This window comes from Eurosta solidaginis, chromosome 4 (genome assembly GCF_040869045.1).
Source record: "Eurosta solidaginis isolate ZX-2024a chromosome 4, ASM4086904v1, whole genome shotgun sequence".
In the NCBI taxonomy this organism is placed as follows: domain Eukaryota; kingdom Metazoa; phylum Arthropoda; class Insecta; order Diptera; family Tephritidae; genus Eurosta; species Eurosta solidaginis.
Window position 1 is genome coordinate 260,775,710 of NC_090322.1, and position 15,963 is coordinate 260,791,672.

Genomic DNA, 15,963 nt, shown 5'->3' on the forward strand with positions numbered 1-15,963 from the left:
ACAAAAAAAGTTTGCAATAAATATTTAAAAGCTTCTTGCTGTTAAAGTTTTCTGCCACTCCTTTACCGATACATTGAGTTATGCAATCAATATAAATAGCATAATAAACCTTGTCTCACCTTCACTTTTTAAATATTTTGTAACTAGTTTTATTTGTTACATATTAACTTAAAATGCATAGTTACGTTTTTATCACAATTTACCGTTAGAATTTTCTAAATCATAGTTGGAATCATGCGTTATTTAGTACATGCTTATACACACAAATATGTATAACTAACGGTATTTCTTTTCTTTAATTATTAATAATAAAAAAGTATCCGTATCAAAAATATCGGCGGAAATTAACTTATATATAGTTACACAGTTACTTTTACACACACAAGCATAACATTTCTAAAAACACATACAAATAAAATAAAAAATTCAATTCTTGATGATTTAGATTAAAAAAATTACATATAAAAAAGAGTGTGATATAAAAATAAGCTTAAAATACAACTAAACAAATGAGGTTATGCTAAACAAATTGATTATGAATTTACTGTACAATAAATACTCAGTTCAATGCCGCTCATCACTTCAGCATCAAGAAATTTTCGGGTCATATAAAATTTTTACACATAATAGTTATAAATGTAATTTTAAAACACTTTAAAATCTTGCACAAAATTTACATACTTAAACAGTGTGCAAAAAAGTCGGCCGATGAATATTTTAATTACATAAAGCTAAAAAAATAAAAGCTAAATATAATATAAATAAAATATAAATAAAAACAATATTAAAAAATAAATAAATCTAGTTTAAATTTGTCATACGACGTCAAATGCCTTTGCAGCCTGTTTTTACTAGAAAGTTCAACTAAAATGTCAAGTGAAAGGAGAAATTGCCCACCGATAGCAAATATGGCATGAAAAAATTCATTGACAACATGTCGGCAATTTGGTTTTTTTGATTGGCCAGTTGGCAAACCTTCAATTTATAATGCTATAGCATGTGAAAAAATTGGAAATAATGATATAGGATATGATATAAATGAACATAATGTTCGATGTTAATTTATACACGTGTCAGTTATTTGACACCATGAGAGCACATTTCATAGCAAATGACCATCTTGTCAATTTGAGGCCGTTTTTGCTGTCAGCTATTTTTTTGCACTATGAAAACCAAGCATAATGAATTGGACCTAATTAAAATCAAGTATTATTTTAAACAGAATACGGTTTATTGCACGGAATCAAATGAGTTTGCCGTTTGGTTTGACCACAAAGCGTCAATTAAAATGATAAATAACTAAACACGACAAAAGATTCATTTGAATGAAATGTGCAATAAATAAGCCCAAAATTTAAGGCTTTTGACACATAATGCCTTATTGGCTTCGAGTGATGCAAAAAGTTGAGCTTCAAAATGCCGATCCGTCAGTTTGCGGCAGTTTTCAATGTGTGCCTATTTGAAAAAATGAAAACCAACAACTATTAGTTCAAAATGACTGACATCAACAACGACATCAAACTGACCCGCTAGCCTTTATATATTATATTGCATATATGACTTCAAGTCGATAAAGCAGTGCATGTACAAACCCTAGCTTCAAATTTAGTGTTCGTTTATTTGCAGTTATTTCATATGATGTGGCCTCATAAATTTATGGGAAGCCAGTTGGCAAACGAAGTTTTAGGGCCAAATTTGACATACCGGTGGTCATTTCCATTTTCACTTAATTGTCGTTCTAATTGCCACATCGTAGTCAAAACAGAGTGCAAACGCAATTGAGGTCTAATGACAAGACGTTTTCTTTGATATGACAAAGTTTGCTGTCTAATTTGACTCAGTGGAAACTGAGCACTCGAGTAATGAGTGCTCCCTTTCGCTTGGTTATGCCAGCAAATTTCGCTCAAACCAAGGTCAGGTTTGGTTGAGCTGGCCGTCAATAAAGACCTTACATAGGCTGAGTGTATATAGTGTTACCAGAAATCGTTTGACGACAAAACGGAATAACCCCAATAAGGTACCGGGACTTATGTATGTTACAGAATTACTCCATCCTCTTGGAAAATACTATAAGCTTTCTAGCACCTAGCTTAACTGATGCCTCGAGATCTGGCAGCTCTGCCGCCTCTTGCAGCTGGACCCTTGACCTCGCGAGCTCAGTACACGGAACGTGCTCACCCCGTTCCCCAACAGCTCGCAGTTCCTACATTTTCTGTTACTAGCGAGGCCTAACTTATAAGCATGTGATGCCAGAAGGCAGTGGCCAGTTGGTATTCCCATCGTGAGCCTTAAGTCTTGTCTCTTGAGAGATATATTTGTAACTTAGTGAGTCTAATGTGGTCATTTGCTCCAGATCTTAGAAATTTTGCAGCTCCGCGCTTTTGTCCACAGCTTTCCTGTTTGATGGATTATATACAACTCCTGTCTGACTGTATGCCCATCGTGAGCCTTAAGTCTTGCCTCTTGAGAGATTTGTGTAACTTAGCGAGTCTAATGTGGTAGGATTTGCTGCAGATCTTAGAAATTTTGCAGCCCCACGCTTTTGTCCACAGCTTTCATGCTTGATGGATTATATACAACTCCTGTCTCCTTTTGATTTATCCCACACAGATTGGGATGTCTACCGTTTTTATTCATCGAGCGCTACAACCTCCTTTGCCAACTCATCGGCCTTTTCGTTACCTTCTATCCCTTTATGAGCGGGAACCCAGTATAGATAAATGGCCCGGCCTTTGCGAAGTCTCTCCAATGCTTCTAGCAAACTTCTTGAGGAAGTACTGTTTGATATTATTGCCTTGATCGCCGCCTGACCTTCAATGTATATATTGACGCGGCTGCAGCTTAAGCACGCTTTCTCCAGAATTTACGCTGCTTTCTTCACGGCTACAAATTTCGCCTTAGAGATACTGCAGTGACCGAACAGTCTGTACCAAAGTAAATACAGAATTTTGTACTTTTGCAACAAAAATCCACTCTTAATAACTTATTTAGAAAAAGTGGATGCTAGTGCGATTCCTATCTCTTAACAAAAAATTGTAAGGACACTTTAGGTGGGAAACTTAAAAAAAAGACAATAATGGATTGTTAAAGGCCGGGACCGTTACACTATCTTCAATTGGCCCTTACTGGCACTTCATTTGACCAAACTCTTTCGGTGATATGTCATAAATGCCCCAAGCGTTTACCAGAATTGGTCGAAGGTTCTCAATCAAGTTTATGTAAAAAATAACTGAAATTTTTTCTATGAAAATATGACCTTAACAAGACTTTTGGCGAGCACTGTACCGATTTTGTGCATGTAATATAAAAGTGTTTTAAAAAAATTGTTTTAAAAACAGTGCAGAAAATGCACACAATCTGCGTATTTTTTAGCTACAGCACTTTTTTTTACTTTTTTTTTTTTTGAGTTTTTATTTTTTCCTATATATCTACTTATCCAAATTAATTTAAATAATTTAATTTGTATACTTTATTTTAAAACTCCGTTGATTGTCAGACGAATGAGGAGAATCCAGGCAATGGAGCCCTCGACCTGGCCATATTATTCACAATAATTTGACCACCATTGAGACTCATCACTGCGCTGCCTTCAGGCTCAGAATCCGTATAGCTGGAATAATTGCGCACCGGTTTTTGTTTTTTCCACGATTGTCGCAGCGAATCATTTACATTGGCATAATGATTGACGAACGAGTGCGGATCGGAACGTACGCTCTCGTTCTCACTCTCCGAATGCTGAAAATATGCAAAAGATGTTATAACAAATTGTAACAAAATTTCACATGCGATGTTAAAAAATGACTGTTGTTATTAAAATAAAGATAAAATAAAAGGAAGAGATAATAAAATGTTTGAAACAAAGCTAAATATAAATGTATAAAGTTTGAAGATGAGTCAGATATAAGTCATACAAGACAACTTTGCACTAAGTGCAAAAATATAGTAAAAATAAATGTTTTACCGACACTGAGAAACGATTTGCATTATAACTTGCCGAAAAAGTTATAGTTCACCGATAATTATGTTTCATTTGCAATAATATTTTACAATTGTTTACTGGTAATGCAACTCAAAATACATTACTCGTAAAATTTTACTGCCTTCTGCGCGCATTTTTCATGCCACCAGGATGATTTACACCGGGTTTAACATATAGCAAAACTTCATTCTTCATTTTAATTGGACCAAGTGATTCGTGATTCTCGAAGGCATTCAGTGGCTGCCACACAACCAAAGTATGAAAGCTACACAGGGATGCGCAAAAATACTCCACAAAGATAGTTACGATAGAAAAGGCTGACTTCTGATTCTCTATAGTAAACCCTCAAGTGTCTATAAACCGATTAAAATACTATGCAAAACACACTACCGCCACCACTTGGTATGAAGAGACGGCGTGGTACGGACGGAGACAACAAGTGACTCCCTACAAACCTCCACTCCCTCGGTTGCCATCACATACTTGAAAAATAAAATCTCAATACCCCCTCTCAATATTCCGATGAATGACTGGACTCTAATTTTCCAGGCCAAAGCGGGTAGAGGAACGCAAACGAATGCCAAAAACTCTAGACCAATAGCCTCGTATCCCTTATGAAAATCCAAATTAGGCCATTTATAACAGGGTCAAACTTCCCTAAAGCGTAGCTTGCATATAAATATAATAGGGAGGAACAATATAAAATTTGCCATCAACAACATAGAATTCAGCGCAATTTTCATATCCCTTCAAAGGGTGAGAGTAGGCAGCTAGATCTGAAAATGGACGCAGTTAATGCTGGGGAATAGAACTATGCAAGTAGAAATAGACACGTTGAAAACGTCCAGAACGAATGAACTAGAAATAATCCCATTACAACGGGATGCTACTTGAGACGATGTTGTTACCTCATTTTCAGGGTATTTCCCCCAACGTTAGATAAAATCGTACCGAGTTCCCTTAGTAGCCTGAGCCGCATCAAATGGACCTAATGTTAATTTCTCCTTTACTCAGTGGCACAGAACGTCGGATAGGCAGCACACTGAATTAAAAAGTTAGATGTTAGATACAGAGAATACTGGAATGAGAAGCAATATGATATAGTGGTATCCTAACTGATTTCTAAGGTGCCATGAGATACCAAACTATCTGTCACCCATTTTGAATGTTGGTGAGAACTTTAAAGAGAGTTTCCCTGGAGAAGGCATTTTGCAACCGTATATATCGCTGATTTATATGATCCTTGATCGGTATTCCGGCGGCCGCCGCGGTGTGGTGGTAGCGTGTTCCGCCTGCCACGCCGAAGATCCTGGATTCGAGCACCGGGCAAAGCAGCATCGAAAAATTTAGAAACCAGTTTTTTCAATTAGAACAAAAGGTTTTCTAGCGCCCCTCGATTTAGCAAACACTTCGAGTGTATTTCTGTCATTAAAACCTTCCTTGTATGTCGCGTCCCGCCAATTTGTTGGAAAAATTAAAAGAAGTACAACGCAAATTGGAAGAGAAGTTCGGCCTACTCTCCTCGGAGGTTATCACGTCTTGTATTTATCTATTCAGATCGGTATAGCTTCCCAAACATTCAAAAATAACCTTGTCAGAAATCTTAATTAGTTTCGAGTAGCTCGTATAGGGAGCTCTAAATAAATTGGCAGAGCCGTATCCGAATTTCAGGGAAACACAGTCATTACTCCTCGAACTCTCGGGTTTGGTGATGCATTGTTCATAGGTTCTGTATTGCTTTTGAGCCGAACTATTGGTTTTCGTCATAGCCGCGTGATGGAATATTGCTTATATTTTTCCCCATAGCTGAAATATGAGGACATACTCGTACATCACCGACCCCTTGATTGTATTATCAGCACAGCAAGTAGGAAAGAGGCAAAATTGCCTTATAAAATAAAAACTGACTGATAGTTTAAATGCTAACAGTTTTATCAGAAGCTAGTAAAATAGCATTACGTGGAAAATTTACTGATATCTGAAATATAAAAAGCAAAATTTCAACGGTAATGCAACTTGAACTGCATTATCAGAAAAAAGTAAAGAGATACAATTGCATTACAAGGGAGCATTTATTTATGGCTTAAATATTAACAGCAAAACTTTAATTGTAATGCAAATACATTCAGAAATTCAGTATGCTTTTTGGAATACACGGATTTTTTACTGCAACATGCCCCTATATGGTGTGTAGTATAGTAACTATTGAATATATCATACATGAAATAAATAAATAACAAAAAATATTTCAAAAATGTCTAAATATATGTAAGCTTTAATGAAATGATTCGGAAAGTTAGCGAAATTAGCTATTCTCTCTTTTTCAAATCTTAATTAACCCAAATCGCATATTTACATACTTATCTGATTTCCAAAGGATTTATCAATCTCAGCTTGAAAAAATAAATAGATATGAATAAATTTTAGTTCAATGGGGTATATCATGCGATTTTGGTGTAGTGGAAAATGAAAGCTTATCGATCGCTTAAAGGTATTTGTAAGATCGAATTTAAGCTATTTAAAGAAAAATCTTTGCTTGCGCTTTCATTTAAATGTTCCGTGGAAATTTACTAATTTTTCTTAATTTTTATTTTTTACGAATGAAGGTTTAGTTAACAAGAGGGTTCATTCGGGTTTTTATTTTCATAAGCTAAGTTTTTTTTAATAAAATATACTGGCCAATAAACAAAAAAAAATTATGCAAGTAGGTATCAACACTTTCTAAAAAAAACATAACAAAAGTAGGGTCATTAAATAGTTTGCGCTATACTCTTAAGCAACTACTTATCAGTTTAATCAACTAATCAATACTCAACTACTTAGTACGTTATACATAAATTTTATAGTCAGTGTCGGCAGGATTCCAACTCGGAATGAGACTTTTGTGCCCAGAGTAAAACTTTAATTTTAACTGATAATTGCTCTTTCAGATATATATCAAGTGGGTATATGAAGAGCTGAGTCGAAGATAAAACTATCTCGGCAGACAGTTCGGAAAACCTATCCTATTCTTATACGAATGGCGCAAAAAAATCTGTTTAAAAGCAAATTTTCCTTAAACAAAGGGTTGTTCAGGATATATTTTGATTTTGAAATTATTGTTACTCAGATTCATAAAACTACCTCTGACTTTAAAAACTATTTTCTATAGCCTTTATATGTTCTTGAGATACCTCGATTCGTTCGACATCTAGCGTAGATCGTAAGAACCCCACATTTTTGTTTTATATTTCCTATTAAAACACCTAGCAGAATTTAGCATAACAGATGATGGCACTTATCCTAAATCACTGCCTCCACCATACACATGTCCCGGATACTTTGTTGCTCTAGTCAATCCCTTGTAAGAGAAGAGCATAGTTTTGTCTGAGTATCTTTAACCACTGTCGAAGTAACTCTTTGAATATGTGGTCTCCTACGAAGTTACTTCTCACATATTTCTCAAAAGAAAGGCCTCCTTTTAAGCCCAAGAGTGTAGTGACCAATTCTTGGAGTACTCGTGGTACTGCGATAAGAGGGTGCAAATCCATAGCGGTTGTTTATCGGCGCCTTAGAGGGGGGGGGGGGAAGCTTTCCTACTAAGCGTTTTATACGGGTTTGTCCTGTTCCGCTTAGTCATTTATTCCTTTCATCATCTCACCCTCTTGGTTCCACTTTGTAATAGTCGTTGTCTTTCCAACTTTGTCCTTTTATTTGCATCCATTCTCCTCTAGGTATTCAAATTGGCATTTTCTTTTCTGTTTGTCTCCGATTTGCTATTTGTCTTCGTCTTCATATAATTTTTGTATCATCTGCGCAGTATTTTTCATCTTTGATTTCCTTTGCCCTTAATTTTCATCTTTATATTCGTCTTTCTATTTGCCTTTTTTATCTTCGTCCTCGTTTTTCTTTTGACCTCTGTCTTTATCATATTCTTCATATTAGAAAGACGTAGATTCGCACTCTAAACCAAAAAGGGCCACAACTCAAAAACATTTTATATCGATATATAAAACATAGGTTTTTTTGTCTTTGATAATCATGTTCAACTAAAAGACTACCGTCGAACTTATTTTTGAGATAATTTAGTTATTTTTGAGTTATACAGAAGCATTCCACCCTGATTTTGAGTTGTGACTCATTTAAATTTAGGAAGCGATTTGTTAATATTTGTCTTTGTTTCCATTTCATTTAGATTTCTCTTTCTCCTGGCCTTCTTCGTTGTTGTTGTTGTTGTAGCGATAAGGAAACTCCCCGGAGGCCTTGGGGAGTGTCATCGAGTTGAGGGACGGTACGTCCCGGTACCAAGCCCGACCATCTCGGCAACAATTTGTTATGACCACATGCGACCTTCTAGGACATCCCGCTCTCCCCCGCCTTACATCCATGAGGAGTTCGGGGTCGCCAGAGCCTCGGCTGTTAATGAGGCAGGATTCGCCGTTGATAGGTGAGGTTGACAATTACTTTTGGAGAAGCTATGTATTGCGCTGGCAATCTGAAAGGGCTGCGCTACACAAACCCCTTGAATCCGGTATTTTAGTCGCATCTTACGACAGGCATACCTACCGCGGGTATATTCTAAGCTCCTAACCCACTGGCCTTCGTCGTCGTTTTCATGTTTGCCGTTATCTTGACATTTTACTACGGACTTTGTGATCGACTTCATTAATTTCCGTCATTCTTTCTCTTTGACTTCGTGTTCAAATTTGCCTTCGTCTTAACTTTGTCTCTGTCCATGCTCTAGTTTACCTTTATACCTGGCATCGTGTTTGTGTTTCTAATGGCTCTCGTTGTCATATTGGTGTTTCAAATTCTATCAGTAATTTACTTTCGTCTTTTTCTTTCATCTTTGCCTTTTGTATCATATTTGTCTACGTGATATTAGGGTGATATTAAACTCAGTCGTTGCTATGCCTCGAAACGTTAAATAAAAATATTCTCTGTAAAAATTCTACATATTTAGATCCAGATTTATATAATTATTCTTCTTATTTTAAAATTACGTTTTACTATATGGGCCTACGTCTTTCCATTTTGAGTTCGCTCCATGCCGCAACAAAACAAAAAAAAATGTCACTGTATTAAAACAAACTCACTTGTGATGCCTCTGAAGAGCTCACCTCAGATGGCTTTTCCGTAACGCTACTATCATCAGGATTTTCATCGTAGCATTTCAAACTTTCCTCATCGCTATGATATGCTACAGACGCCGGTGAAGGACGTGGTGGACTTTTACCCAATTGCATATTAGTTGGCGGTCGATTTGATGATTTTTTACCCAGTGTACCTAATGCACTGCGATTTAAGGTACCAACACTATTTAAAGTGCCAGTGCCGACACCGTGGCGTGAACGATACAGCTCAAGTGCTAATTCTTGTCGTTCATCAATTGACATGGCCATAGATTCCTCGAGCGTTTTTTGCGCTTCCTCTGTAGGTGTAAACAAAAAAAGCCTTATTAAAAACGATTTTCTTTTACTAGTTTATATATTTTAAAACTTACGTTTATATTTGTAACTTTTGCTTTTCACACATAATACCGAAATAACCATTATAATGATGACAATAGATGTCGCTGCCAACGACACCATGAACCAAGTTTGTCGATAGAATGGTTTCTGTTGTAAATAACCATACTCCAGATGCAGCTTTGATGGTGTTAAAATGGAATCCTTGGAATAAGCGGGAAAGGAGATGCCATAACGATTATAGGCAATCACACGAAATGTGTAAGCAGTTGAAGGCAATAAAATTTGATAGCTAACGGTGAAATCTTGTATGGTACCGCTATTCGTTTGTTCGATTGTCTCCCAGCGGGAGTCGTCTATTTTGAAAAACAAAATTTTTTTTTTTTACTTTTGATGAGATTTTTAAGCACTTTACACTTTTACTACTGTTTATAAACTAATGAAATAAAGTACTATTCAAATATGTTAGGAAATCAAAAATTAAAGATTATTGTAAGGAAGAATCATATATTTTGTAAGTAAATATATTAATAAAATAAAACAAAAGAATTAATCAAATAAAACCATGAGTTCTAGTATGACATACATTTTCTTTTCACACCAAATCTCTTCCAGTACAAGATAATTCCCTATCCTTTAATATATTAGGCTTTCTCAAAAAAACTGCCAGATACATTAATACATACGTACATATACTATATACATTTTGTAATACTTACAAATAAAAGATGGTTCTCCTCTTTCTACTTAAGCGTTTTGCATAAATTTTGTAGGAAATTTTAGGGGAAGAAAATATTTATAAAATTAAAAAGCAATTCACCAGCATATTCCATGTTAATAATAATTAGTTTCTATTCGCTTTTACGAGGTCATATCTTACACGGTTAAAAATTTGAGCCTAAATATGAAACCACTCATCGGTTCAGATAATTTGTTTGCCCTTTTTATAGTAAAGTTCGGTATACAAATTGCAGATTTCTGCCAAATTTTTAACCGTGTAGCCGTTTGCCAAAGTATTTCCAAAAGTTTCGTATGATTGGCTTTCATTGGGTCAAAATGACTGACATAAAAAACTATCTCAAGCTGATATGTCACATTCCTGACTCAAAGTCGATAAAGCAGTGCATGCCCAAAACCCACGCTAAAATTTTGTGTTTATTAGTTTTACAACCCATTTCACGATTTTTTGTTGTTGCGCACACTTTGGCAGTAATTATTGACGGGACGCCCGGTTGTCAAACGAAAAAAAAAAATGCCAACATGTTAGCAAATGAAATTTGAATGTCAAATTTTCCATATCCATGGGCAATAGACGGTTTTACTTATTAGTCAATTTAATCGTCACATTGTAGTCAAAACGGACCTAGTGAAAACCATGCATAATTCGAGTATAACTACTACTTTTAGAGGATGGATGGAGTAAGTGAAAAAACGGTCTAGATAGTCATTCACCTAGTGACGGCATGCTGTTCAAGTAGCTCGCTACTACCGGGTGTTTGCGCCAAGTACAGCTTGGGAAGCCAAGGAAAATCCGTTTGGTCGTGACCTTATTTGCGAAAGCGACAATCTGGCAAGACTATTCCGCCATAGTGGGTTTAAGGACGAGATGGGCGGCTCTATTGACAGAGTATGACCACTGGAAGGACCAGTGCAAGTCTAAGATCCGGCGGATCGCAAAAAGTGGATTGTTGGCTGGGTTTGGGCTTCGTCACACTCCAATGATGAGGATGGTGCCCTTTCCTTTCTGGTTGATGTTCTCATGAAGACGCCATCACCAACATCTAAGAAATGCAATGGACGAAAAACAGAAAAATACCGAAAATAAGATAAGGTGGTAGTATAATCCGCCTATCACAAAGAAGTTCCTGGGTGCCAGTCCCGGGTAAAATAACATCAAAAATTTAGAAATTCCAAGTCTGCATGAAATATGTAGGTCCCGTCCCGCAAATTTGTAGGGAAAATTCAAATTGAGCACCACATAAATTGGAAGAGAAGCTCCGTCTAAATCTCCTCGAAGGTAAATCGATCCAGTATTTTTTTTTAGTCATGCAGATAAACACAATTTTGAAGTAGGAGAGAGACTACCTTGCCAATTACTATCGTTCATGTTATCCACATAAAGTCAAACCTCAACTAATGGAAGTAGTCTCATCCTATTTTCCAGTGACTGAAATACATTAACGAGCCATAATCGTAAAACTTACAACCGTATTGACTATGCTGCGATGGATGTTTTTGAGATGTGAGAACGACTCGTAGAGCTTGACGTAGAAATATTGCGCTGTCTATATGGGTTCGCTGAGATCGAATGCGACTAGAAGATAATGCTATGAATTAGGCTGGTTAGGCCGTGTAACGCGAATGACCTAAATTTCTCCGGCTCCGAAGGTATTCTTGTCGGTACACGCCTTTAGGGGAGCACAGGAAGACGGACCTTTGAAATCCGTTCAAAGAACCAAAAGGAACGGAATTTGGGCTTCCATGCTGATTCTAAGATTCCAGTTGGCAACAGATAACGAAGCAAAGAAGCGCAGGGGCGCGTTGTTCGATGGCGTAGCCCCGTTTAGACGGTGAAACACGAACTGTGTAACTTAGACTCACAGATGCAGGCAATAAGTTATTTTATACAAAACCTTAGAGGCAGTAGATACTCCCAACCCTAATAGAAATTATGCAGAAAAGCCTCGCGTTGAGTGTGACGATGAGCCAAGGTTGACTTCATTTCCGTAATGAGAAAAAAAAGGTTTTGAGACCAAGAAGAAATGTATAGTCAAAAACCGGTCTGTATTAACTTAACGAACGATTACTCTGCGCTTTCGGAGATGAAGAAGGTATTTACCTTTGGCCCATGTAAATAAGGATAAATACTTTCTGAGAAATACCAAACGTAGTACGGACGCGTCAGAGATACAAAACAAAAATCATGTCTATCGCTTTAATTTTAGGGACTGTAATACTCCAAGAAGTTACCCAATAAAAATTCACCTTGGACTACGGGACACATAAAGAGAATACGTTTTTGATTTCAAAGCAGCATGCAAATTGTTAGTAAAAGGTTTCGAACAATATACAGAGCACTAGAGTTAGCAAATATTTATGTAGCTGTGATTTTGTCGCATCGATTTAAGGATCACAGTTAATCAAAGGGACATCTTTGAAGAAATCGTCGTGATTATTCGCAATCACACTTAAAACTAATAGCTGTCACTGACACAATCATAGCTCTCGTCGTTGTTATAATGTGAATCAATGAGTCTGTGATTTATAGTAGCAGCAAACTACTACACATCCGGTGATTTGTGGTAATAGCTACTGCTAGATGTCACCGATAAATATCCCTCTATGTTGCACTTACTGTGATATCTAGCAGTAGGTGGCAGAAAAAATCGCGGATGCGGTGATCCATATTGTCGGAGCTAATTTTTCTACTGTGATTGGGTCTGCGTTTGCGATTATTCTTAAGCAAGGTTGTGAGCTGTGACCATATTGCTCGTCTATATGAAGTCGCGTATGAAAATCGCGGCGAGTGAAAGGCTATAGTCGCCGATCACCTTGTTCCACGAAATTTGCGCGATTTGCCAACTCAGTGTTTAATATCCCAAGCAAACTATCTAATATACCATCCCAGAAAAGGTATGCACTTACCTCGTTTTTTCGCTTCTATGTAATAACCCATTATGGGACCACGACCCGAAGGTCCATTGATCCAATGCATTTCCACGCTGCTCAATGTTTTTGTTAAAATCAAATCACGTGGTGCTACAGGCGAACCTTCCTGTGGGCCAGTGGTAACATTTTCACTAACAGCCGGACCATATTCAATCGTTTGTGCGCGCACCGTAAATGTGTAGGTGACTTCTTCCTCGAGATTTTGTACTTTCAAACTGATGCCCGAAACCTTTTGTTTGACCTGCTTGCTAAATTCTACAAAAATAATTTTTTTTAATTAAATACATATAACAAGCATTAAGTTTTTTTTAACAACTTACTCTCATTTTCTTCGGTTGTTTCATATGTGACAAGATATCCCAATATTTCACCATTTGGAAAACGAGGCGCATCCCATGACACCCTTAAACTTTGCATTGTTATCTCTTCGAAGCGTAAATTTAGTGGCGCACTCGGTAGACCTTGTAGCGTTTTCACAGTTATTGGAGCCGAGCGTGGTCCATCACCAGCCGGATTGAAGGCGAGTATTTGTATACGATACTCTGTAAATTTGTCTAAGAATACTAAACTATGCGATGTGGCAGTGGCGGAGACCACCTCAGTTTCTTCCTCCCATTTACGTCCTTCCTCTAGCTTCTGTGGTGAATCAATCACGAGATAAAAGATTTTATATCCCAAAAGATCACCATTCTGCATACTTTGCTTTGGCGGCTTCCAACGCAAACGCACCTCCGTGCTGGATATAGGCGCAGCATCGACAGCGCGTGGTTCACCGGTTGGCACCGCCTCGCCTACATACACAGCTACCGGTGGTGACGCTGGTCCAGGGCCTTGTGAGTTGAAGGGTAATACAACAATTTCATAATTACGATCTTGCTGTAGATCCGAAAGCACCACATTATTCACATTGATACCCATTACATCTGTTTTAGGTGTGGTTTGGAGCGCCGTGGGAAAATCTGCTAATTGTTGATAGAGTATACGATAACCACCAGTTGCTGCATCACCATTCCACGTTGAAGTCTCCAAAGCACTCCATTGCACGCGCACCGATGTCGTGGTAATCGGTACCACTTTCAAACCAGACACACCAGAAGCAGGCGCCGCTGGTAACGTACGCACCACAATACTTTCGCGACTAAAAGCGGATGGTCCCAGATCGTTGGTAGCTTGTATACGAAATTGATATATTGTATAGGGTTTCAAATTGGTTGCTGTATACGAAGTGAGTGCTGGGTCGACACGTTCTGGTAGTAACGACCAAGGTCCATCATTTTCACGCATTTGCACCGTATAGTAACGTAGTGGTGCAAAACCATCGCGTCCTGGTGTCCAACTGAAAGTTATTTGGTGTGCTTGCACCTGACTACGTGAAATTTGTGGCATCGAAGGTGGTTGCGGACGTTCACGATTGTTTGTTGTGTAAACAAGCGCCGATGCAGTCTTACCCCAACCAAGCCGTGTTTGTGCTGTAACGCTGAAAATGTAATAACGTTCGGCGAGTAGTTGCGTGGCGCGATATGTACGATCGGATGGTGGAAATTCACGACTGTAGTTCAAATTAGCGCTGCCATTAAGTGAATATGTAACTTGATAGGCGAGTATTTCACCATTAGGATCATCGGGTACATCCCATATAATACGCGCTGTTGAAAAGGATACATCCGGAAAGCTAACATTTGATGGTGCACCAGGCGTATCTTCGAAAGTTTGCACACGCACCGGTGGTGTACTTAAGGCACCATCACCAAGCCGCGTGAAAGCTAGCACTTGTATGTGGTAGACGACGAATTTCTTCAGCTCTGTAAGCGTGGTGGTGAAAGAGGCATTATTGGAGATGGTTTTGTGTAGCACATGACCTCCACGATTAGTGGCTGCATAGAAGACTTTGAATCCATCTATTTGACCATTACGGTGTTGCTTAGGCACTTCACCCCAACGTACAACAATGGTTGTGGAAGATGTGGCATTCGCTTGCACATCCAGTGGTCCATATGATGGTACAGCTTCGCGGGTCCGTTCAGTAGCTTTAGCACTTTGTCTGTTGGTAGGGGAAAGAATCACAAATGTGTAATTAGCTTGGTAAAAATAAATGAGAAATAAAACAAACGAATAATTAAAAATTCAGTCAAACTGCACTTCATGAGCTATGTATTGGGTACTTTAGAAAGGTTTCCATATAAAAGTAATGCACGCCTATTTCCAAAAACTATAAATGAAAGGTATATAAAAAATAGAGTTGAAGGCTCTTCATGAGGTCGCAGCTACTATAGACAGTTTCTCATATGAAAGCAATGATTGTTTAGCAACCCTCTTAGACATAGTGATTGTTTTCGATATAAGGTATTACTATGAAGTGTAATATTCCCGCGGTAGACGTACCTGCCGTATGAGGCACGAATCTAGATGGTTCGATGTGGTAATATCAAATCGTTTCCGAAATGGTCGGGCTAGTACCTTTATAGTGCTGATATCCGGAACGTACCGGATCAATATTCGCCAAAGGACCATCGTTGTCGATAATACTTCCCAAAACCAAAAAATAAAAATAAAGTGTTACGAAGCAGTCCTAAGCGACATCATCTCTAAGTCAAAAGGCGCCAGAATGGCAGCAACAACGAGATAAACTAGTACTACATCTCCAGAAAACGGCGCAGGAAAAAGAGGGTTGCTCAAAAGCTAATACTTAACATCTCAGGGCATGCAGAAAAGCAGGTTTGCGAAGGTCAATTAAAAATTAACGTCGGCACTTAAAGAAGGATTAAAAGAAGCGAACAAAACATTAACCAGTGCGACCTGACACCAGTGTTAGAATGCTTGCACACAGCAAATCAGAGGGGAAAACTTAGGTCAGCTGGCCCATTGTGA

At 37.9% G+C, this 15,963-nt stretch overlaps 1 protein-coding gene across 6 annotated transcripts in view; it reads right to left on the reverse strand.

Annotated features, from left to right (window-relative positions):
• Positions 1–824: 824 nt before the first annotated feature.
• Positions 825–15,963, reverse strand: part of sdk (sidekick cell adhesion molecule) — a 371,232-nt gene continuing 356,093 nt past the window's right edge. For 3 of the 6 annotated variants that reach the window (XM_067785872.1, XM_067785873.1, XM_067785871.1), the window contains exons 12-17: positions 13,416–15,136; positions 13,072–13,350; positions 10,146–10,169; positions 9,462–9,782; positions 9,055–9,389; positions 825–3,735 (exon numbers count right to left, since the gene is read on the reverse strand). In XM_067785872.1, coding sequence (XP_067641973.1) covers positions 3,493–3,735; positions 9,055–9,389; positions 9,462–9,782; positions 10,146–10,169; positions 13,072–13,350; positions 13,416–15,136 — 2,923 coding nt within the window. In that variant the 3' untranslated portion in view covers positions 825–3,492. The remainder of the gene's footprint in view (positions 3,736–9,054; positions 9,390–9,461; positions 9,783–10,145; positions 10,170–13,071; positions 13,351–13,415; positions 15,137–15,963) is intronic. The other 3 variants (XM_067785876.1, XM_067785874.1, XM_067785875.1) reach the window with 2 other exon arrangements.